This window comes from Pteropus vampyrus, unplaced genomic scaffold, assembly GCF_000151845.1.
Source record: "Pteropus vampyrus isolate Shadow unplaced genomic scaffold, Pvam_2.0 Scaffold167, whole genome shotgun sequence".
NCBI classification, from domain to species: Eukaryota; Metazoa; Chordata; class Mammalia; order Chiroptera; family Pteropodidae; genus Pteropus; species Pteropus vampyrus.
Genome location: NW_011888948.1, coordinates 2,365,166 through 2,373,883, shown reverse-complemented (window position 1 = coordinate 2,373,883; position 8,718 = coordinate 2,365,166). Strand labels below are relative to the sequence as shown.

Sequence of the window (8,718 nt, the reverse complement as noted above, 5' to 3'; positions counted from 1 at the left end):
CTGAGCTTGCACCTCCCCCACCCCCATTCCTTGGAGGCTGGGTCAGCCCCTCTAAGTTATTTTTCTCCTCCTCGCTAATGTTAACACGTTGCTTTTCATCATCGGCTACTGACTGTCACAATTTTAGGCAGGAGGTAGATAGCTAGTGGCTTTCTAGGAATCATCTCTGCAGAAAGAAGCCCCTCACTGCTCTGCTCCCTGCGGTTCTGCAGTCACTGGCATGTCCTGAGCAGCCTACTTTTTTGGCCTCATGCGCCACAGCAGGAGAGAGCTAGATTTTTTGTCGCTGACTGGGCCAAGATCTTAAATTGACCTGTCTAGCACAAGGATTGGCAAACTACAACTCTTGGACTAAATCTGGCCCTCCACCTGTTATTGTAAATAAAGTTTTATTGGAACTCAGCCACTCCTACTCATTTACATATTGTCTATGGCTGCTTTCATGCTATAATGGCAGTGTTGAGTAGTTGCAATAAGGCCATTTGGCTGGCAAAGCCTAAGACATTTAATATCTAGCCCTTTCCAGAAAAAGTTTGCTCACTTCTGGTCTAGAATTATGAGACCATATTTTTATTTACTTAAACTGGAGCAGAATAGTATAATTTGGAGTCCTGGAATATCCAAGATGTTTGGGGCAGGATCCAAGACTCTCATTACAAGGATGGCAAATATGAGGCTTAAGCGCTAGTCTGTTGACTGGTAACAAATGCCAGGAGGGCCATGCTGAGAAGGATTCTGAGGCTGTGTCTGGGTTGGTGTGGGCAATCCAAGAGAGGTGGAAATTGGGCCGTGAGTATTATGGCAAAAAGCACCAGATTGGGAAGTGAGCAGGGCAAATCCATGCTCTTCCTCTCCAAAGGTAAACAGCAACCAGGGACAGGTCAGCATCACCCCCGATGGCCTGGCCCCACTTGGCATTGTCAAGGTTGGAACTGTAAACATACTCTTATTGAAGTGAGAGAGATGTGAGATTTAAATACCATTCACACGGTGACAGAAGCAGACAACAGGCAGGAAGGGCCAAGGTCAGGAGAAAGCTCCGGCTTCAATTAAGGTTCCTGTGCACTCATGCAAGGCTAGCAATGCAACCGTGTTTGTTCGAGGGAGCATTTTGTGTAAAGCCTCCCATTTGGAGAAAAGGGGGCATTTATTAATCTGTACAATTAAAATGCCAGTTAAAATGTTTCAAATTATTTAAAAATGAAAAAGGCAGGGTGACAATGCATATTTACTGGAGAAAGCAGTAAAAATGTGGCTCCTGTCATTCATATAGATTAAACATATACAGCCCTTAGACTGTGGTTTTTAAATGGAAGAATCCTAAGACTATCTACTACTATGTATAAATCCTATTATTCTGTAACTCCAACGAACGATTCTTCCTTAGTGATCCAAATAAATCCAGGTGGAGTGGTCTTCTGTAGCCCTTCACTTGTTACAGTGAATGTGTTTTTGAAAGGTGGAGGCAAATCTAGTTTTTGGAACTCAGATCATATTTTAAATGCACCAAGAGTCTGTTACTCATGCTAAATTCTTATAAAGCATATTAGCCACTTTAGTGTAAATCCAGATTTTCAGATGTGTGGTATCAAAGCAAGGTAATACTGTAGTCTGTAATATGTTTACAGCTGTCTCATCAAGCTGTCTTTTTTCAATATGTGCAGTATTTGGAAATCTTAGGGTCACTGTTCTCTGGTAATGCAAATCTAACTGGAGAATCCAGTAAGTTGTATATTTTGTTATTGTGCACTAATCTCTCATACAAGTCACTTAGTATCTTTCCCACATTCAACATTTTGGCTTTGTTTTTCCCTCACAGCATGAAAAACTGCCAAATCAGCTCTGGCTGACTAGGTTTTCTTTTCATTTCAAATAATTGTATGAAGGATTTAAATTGTGTAAGTGCACTCAACCATATCTCAAAGGGAAGTGAGTATTCAGAAAATATATTTTATGACAAGTTTGTTGAGAATTTATTTGCATAAAAATGCCCGTGTTTTTCCGCCGAGTCCCTAGAAGTATACTACCTCTCAGGTAAAAGTGGGGGGCATGGCAAAGGTGCTAACGATCCCCGTGAAACAGACAATTAGGTTCCAGGCAGACCTGGGAAGCTGGGCTGCGAACACGGGTGGTTCGCAGAGGGGACCCCAGAGGGGCAGTGGGTCCTGAGCTCGTGTGTCTGAAAAACCAGAGCAGAGGGTGTTCAGATGTAGAATTCCTCTGTGTCGTCTTCTCCAGGCCCAGCCAGTGCTGGGGACGCCGGGACGTCTCTGCCGGTCCACTCGCCATTGGGAACATCACCAGGGAGCTCGGGGGGTGTCTCTGTGAGTGAGGTGGCACCAGATGCAGGGGGAACAGCAACCGCTGTGGCCGAGTAGCTGGAAGGCCCTTCCGTGAAGAAAGGGAGGGACGTGTGGGAGGTCTCCGAGGTCCCCGCGCTGGGAGCAGGCAGCGGCACTCCTCTGGGACTCTTGTGCTTGGACCAGTGGTTGCTGCAACTTCCAGGAGGGAGGGGCGTTTCCAACGCGCTGCAGAACCTGCTGGGTGCAGAGTACGCAGAGACAACAGACAGGTCCGAGGAGGAGAGCCGCAGGCCCGTGTCCACATCCGTCTCCTGGGCCCCGTCTAAGTCATCAACGGAGAGGAGGTGGGTGTGCCTCCACTCTGATGCACAGTGCCCTGGGGCACTTGTGTTTGAAAACCACTGCGGTACAGCTGAGGAGGCTGGGGAGGGGTCTTCTGTGGGCAAACAGAACAAGGACTTGCTTCTCTGGAAAGACCCGCGAAGGCAGGGGGCGCTGCTGGCTTGTCTGGCAAATTCCTGCTGGTGCCCAGGAGGCAGGCCTACCGGGCTGGGCCCCACGTGTGGACTGTCCAGCAGGGGCTGCTGGCTGCTGCCAGGTGTACGGCTTGGTGTGGTGGCACTTGGGGAAGGCGTCGAGTGAGGTTCCTGCTCTGAGGAGTGGTGAACTCTGCTGGGTTTAGGAAACTTCCTGTGCATCCTTTGTGCCTATAGGGAGAAGAGGGCATGTCCTGTTAGTCACCTGGGGATGCACACATCATGAAACACATTTCTTCATAACTGGAAACTGCCAGCAATGTCATGGCAATAAGGCATTACCAGAAATTTTATTCTCCAAACTCTAAAGTAAAGACGAGGTAGCAGAGCTTGGGGTGATACTAATCAGGACATAGAGGAGATGCAGCCTGTTGTCACAATAAGAATGACACTTCTTCAAGTACACATGCAAGGAGCTCAACAATTAGCCACAAGAATGAGGGGCCGATAAAGGAGCTAAGAATTACCCATTACATGTAGAAGGAATGCTTGAAGGGTTCCTTCTCTTTACCAAGGCATCACTGTTTGGAAAAGTTATTATTGATGAAAGGATGGAAGTTATCAGGATGGGGTATGCACAGACGATGTCAGATCAGAACAGCATGAGACTTGACTCCAGTACACGTGTGCTCGTCAGGACACAGCCTAAGGCTGGCCAATGGTTCAGGGTCGTAAATCTTCAATAAGTGAGGGGCTATCAGATTAGTACATATTTACTTACTATTAGGAACCACTGACGATATCTTTTGACTTTGAGACTGCATAGGAAAGGATTTGCAACTATGACTAAATCCCTTGGATGCCACACAGGGCATGGACAAGCATGCCTCACCCCTTTCATGCCTCACCCCCATCCTCCAGTTCTCCGCACCTCCCCCTGCAGCTCAGTAGGAACCTGTTTCTGTTGCACGGACCTGGGGAACTCTCCTCCACCTAGGTCTGCTTCTCCTAGATTCTTCCCTTGGTCTGGCTCGGAGCTCAAGCCTACAGGGCAACCTTACAATGCAAAGTTTCAATCAAATAATGGATTTGGGGATAGCAGGTCTGGCTCTGTTTACAAAAACGGTTCTGACTGCGCTTTATTATAAAGGATATTTCCTGGCACCCAGCAGGTTGAGACGCTGGCCCTTCCCTAGACACGAAACACCCCTGCCTCCTCAGTCAGCAGGAACCTGGTTTTCCCACAGCCACTTGGGTAATTCAGTTCAATGTACGTTTATTGAATACTTGTTACAGGTAAAGGCGAGGAAACGACAATGAGAAGGACTCAGTCGTTAACCATATGAAACATATTTCATCAAAAGAAGACAAAAAGAAATAACTCAGACAAGAGAATATGATGACAGGTACAATACTAGGGCTGAGGACAGACCACGCCCACCGAGTAGGGGCACAAGAGTCTTGGTGGAGGTGGCCCTACGGGTGAGCATTCGAGAGGGGCAGCTGTTCTTGTAGGTGGCCTGGTTGGAGAGAGAGGCCAACACAGGGCCTGACCTGTGAGCGAGGGACTTGCAGGAGGCAGCAAGCAGTTTGGCTTGATTAGAGTCCAAGTGCATGAAAAGCAGTTTGGAAAGGAGTCTAGTGCTTAAGAAATCCACATACTTATTATCCTTCTGCTGGAGTCATATTCAGTCTTAGTTATGTTTTTTGTATATGACCATTCCTTTCGTTGATTTCTAAGATCTTTATTTTTCTAATTCCAGATATCTCTTAATCCTGTAAACAGAATGATTGACTCATTCTTTCAACCAATATTAACTGCGGGTCTTTTATGCAGAGCTTCTCAACTAGCGTGTTTAAGTTTTGAATGGGCTATTAAAGGTGTGCAGAGATACTAATCTCTTTCATTAGCAGCCTCTTGCACCCACATAAATGTTATCATTATCATTTTCTATGTGCTCTTTGATGTGATAAAGGTCCAGAGGGTCGGGCACAGGCACAGATAATTCTGAATAAGATGTGGTCTTAATTCCCAACGATTAAGAACACAAAATTTAAGTGTAACAAAGTGAGCCATGATGATAAAGTGAGTAGCAATATATGGCACATGTTGGGGCACAAAGGAAGGAATGATTGAGTTTATAGAGGTGTGAGGCAGCCTGGGGAAAAGGTAGAAAAAGATGGCCTTGGAAAGTCATGCTTAGATGAAATCTTGGAAGTGGAAGAGGTGTTTGCCAGCTGGCAGGCAGCAGGTGCAGTGTGGAAGGGCATTCAGGCACAGAAGCAGCCTGAGCAGAGGCTGGAGGCATAAATAGGAGGTGAGTCCTGAGAAGTGAGAGGAGTCTCATTACCATGAACCCCGAATCACATGCAAGTAGAAGGACTGTCACTTCAAAACCTGAAGGCTTGAAAGCAAGACGGTGGCATGGCCAGATTTGGGGCAGTGGATTGAAGAAGAAGGATTGATGGGGGCGGGGGGCATGGTCTTGGGGCATGGAGAAACGGCTAGACTAGTGGGAGGAAGAAAGGGCTAGACTGGTGGTAGGAAGAACATTTAGAAGATACCATAGTGGTCTTTCACTTTTAAAGATTCGGGACAAATAAGCCATACTTTCAGTTGCTTGCATGTGTTTCCTCTCGATCACTGATTCAGGTATTCAAAATTTTCTGTGGATTCTCTATCCAGCCTTCTTGATCCTCTCTTAATCCCCAGTCTGTATATTCTGTGTGTGGGGTATGTAGGTGTGTGTTTGTCCCCATGATCTGCTGATCTTGTTCCTGCTCTTCAGGCTCCGTACAGCATATCGGGGTTTCCAAGTTGTTCTGCTAGGGGTGGCTTAAGAGGCTAAAGGAGAAGCAGCAGCAATTAAGATTTCTGATGATCTGAATTAAAGACCATGATGCGAATGCTTTTAGTACAGGTTGTAACTGGGTAAGGTATTGTTCTTCTAAGGATCATAGTCCACAAGGCATGACAATGACATTTTTTAAGCAGCTCCAGATTTTATGTGCATGGGAGACTTAGCTGAATATGGCAAGAAAGTTTGTGAGCTTAGCTGGTTTCTCCTGGGGCATGATCCTCTCACCAGGGCTTGCTGCTCTGTGCTCCAGTGTCCCCTAGACTCCCAATCCAGCCCTTCTGACTCTGGTATTACTGCTCTGTCCTGCTCTGGCTAATGATCTCTGCAAGACCCTGTGCTCCACAAGGGAGAGCCTTCTCAGCACATGCCCTGCCCAGTGCCTGGCACATAACAGGAGTGTCCGTATAAATGAAGAGTCACACCTTCAGGATGGGGTAAGGAGCAGCTTCAGAAGGCCCTGTTGTGCCTGAGACGTGTCACAGTTGGGTGGCTGTTAGAGAGACAAACCAATCATTTGAGTTTGGCTAAATAAGAGAGAAAATATGTCATGAGGCTCGTTAGAAAAGGTAGTCCTGGAGGCTGCTTCCAGGAAGGACACTACTTAGTAGTTAAAATGTCTTATTTTTCCCAAGGGCCAAATCCTTGGGTGCCCCAATGTCATTTTCTGTCTTGGTTAAGTGTGTGCCACACTGTGACTTCCATCTTCTGAATCTTATCTGAGGAGCATGCTCTTTGACTACGTGTGCAGTCTTAATCTGCCTTAAAAAGGAAGCCTCTGTGAGTATTGCTTCATGAGAAGCAAAAAGCCAACAGCCAAAGTTCTCATGCAATGAACTGCTAGGGGACATCTGAGTCTTTCCACTGGCAGGGACACAGCCGTGTTAAATGTGCCCCCAAATCAGAAACAACTGGTGGAGGAGGACTACTTGGTGGTTTTGCAGATTTTCATTGCCTGTGCTCTGTCTTATTTTTACCACATCAGGAGTTCAAATAGACCCTAAATTCTGCTGCTTTGAAGAGAGGGAACACCAGCGTTTTTCACTGGAAGGGTGCCTATGTACCATGGGGGACCTGCTAGGTCGGTGGGATTCCAGCTGGCACAGTGCTGGCTGGTGATAATGGCAAAATCTTGGGGTGGGGAGTTGGAGGAGGGTGGCTGCAGAGACTCCACACTCCCAGCTCCCTATCTGGGCCAAGGGCTAATGTGATGCAGGATGCACCTGTAGCAGATCTGGTGGTATTCTCCACTTCTGCCCTGAGGGAGAATAGTCTTGTCTATCCTAAAGACAAATTGCATATTCAGGAGACGGAGCTTCTTTCTGTGCCCTAACTCTGACCGTGGCTTTTTCCAGCCTCTCATCTGCTTGCTGACTTGACCAGGAACACTAAATGCTGAGAATAAATTGGAGTAGGCGATTCAGGAAACTCTTCCTCAGTGAACCTTTCTAGAGTGAAATGACACCCTGTGCCTGCCTCCCCTGGAAGCCTCCCTGCTTCTCTGGCTTTCAGCTCTCAGGGGCTGCCCTCCAGAGCTTCTCCAAGTGACAGCAGCGATGTACCTTGGAGCGGCTTCCTTTCTCTTTGAAGCAGTGCAGGCTAGCTGACTCACTGGAATCCAGTAGTTTCCTTCTTTGCTATTTATGGAACTTTCTCTAAGGAACAGTTAGCATTACATAAATGAATCTGGTTAGGGCAACCAGCCAAGGAAATCTGGTTATGTCCCTGAAACCACCAACAAAACCTGAAATGCAGTAATAGACTCATGAATATCTCATGCAACTCAAGCAGAGGCAGTTTGCCGCTGATGAAGTAAAGAGGTGTGAACCAAAGCATCTTTTTCAAGGATATGGGTATCAACAGGCTCTCATTTTCTGGCATATGGATAGAACCCCTAGTGAAGGTGACTCTGCCTTGACCTAGTACCCTTGGCAGGTAGCATGGGTCATTCATGGTGTCTCACAGGTCATTCACGGTCAGGGAGTTCTTTCTCACCTTCACTCCTCCTCTTTCTGAGAAAGGTCATTCATTTCCTCTTGTTCTGTCCTTGACTACTGTGGCGTTGTCTGTTGTGTAAAGAACTAGCAATGGATCTTTTAATTCAGGGACTAAAAAAATTAGGAACAGTCTCAAGGAAATCGGGCAGTGGGTTCACATGAGAAATCAGATTTTTGTTCTACAAAGAACAGCACATTTTGCTTGTTCTTTCACTGTCCTCTGGGTGGTTTTCATATATCTACAAAGAAGACTACCCACAGGCAAAGCCTGTTTTTAAAAATATTTCTAAAAATTTTAATTAAAAATTTCAATTATAATATAATAGATATATAACATTTTATTAGTTTCAGATGTACAGCATAATGATTTGATATTTGTATATATTGTGAAATGACACCTCAATAAGTGTAGTTAACCTCTTACCTTATATAGTTAAGTTTTTTTCTTATAATGAGGACTTTTAATCTTTCTTAGCAACTTTTAATATACAACATGTTATTAACTATAGTCACCAATGCTGTACATTACATCCCCAGTTCTTATTTTATAATGAGAAGTTTGTACGTTTTGGCTACCTTCACCTCTTCCACCTCCCAGAAACCACAAATATGTCTTTCTATATGTATGAATTAGATTTTTTATTCCATATATAAGTGAAATCATATGGTATTTCTATTGCTCTGACTTATTTCACTTAGCAAAATGCACTCAGGGTCCATCCATGTTGTTGCAAACGGCAAGATTGCCTTCTTTTTTTTTTATGGCTGAATAAAATAACATTGTATATATACACACCACATTTTCCTTATCCAGTCATCCAATGATGGACACTTGGGTTGCTTCCATGTCTTGGCTATTGTAAATAATGCCGTAATAAATATGAAGGGTACAAATGTCTTTTGAGTTAGTGTTGTCATTTTCTTTATATAAACACCCAGAAGTGGAATTGTTAGATTATATGGTAGTCCTATTTTAAATTTTTTGAGAAACCTCCACATTGTTTTCCATAGTGGTTGCACAAATTTAATTCCCACCAACAGTGCGTGAGGGGTAGCTTTCTCCATATCCTTGGCTGTTTGATAA

General features: G+C 45.1%; 1 protein-coding gene across 1 annotated transcript in view; it reads right to left on the bottom strand.

Annotated features, from left to right (window-relative positions):
• Positions 1–2,148: 2,148 nt before the first annotated feature.
• FAM124A (family with sequence similarity 124 member A) overlaps positions 2,149–8,718 on the bottom strand; it is a 75,705-nt gene continuing 69,135 nt past the window's right edge. Inside the window, exon 4 of the mRNA XM_011370332.2 lies at positions 2,149–3,010. Within this exon, the coding sequence (XP_011368634.1) occupies positions 2,204–3,010 (807 nt within the window). The 3' untranslated portion in view covers positions 2,149–2,203. The remainder of the gene's footprint in view (positions 3,011–8,718) is intronic.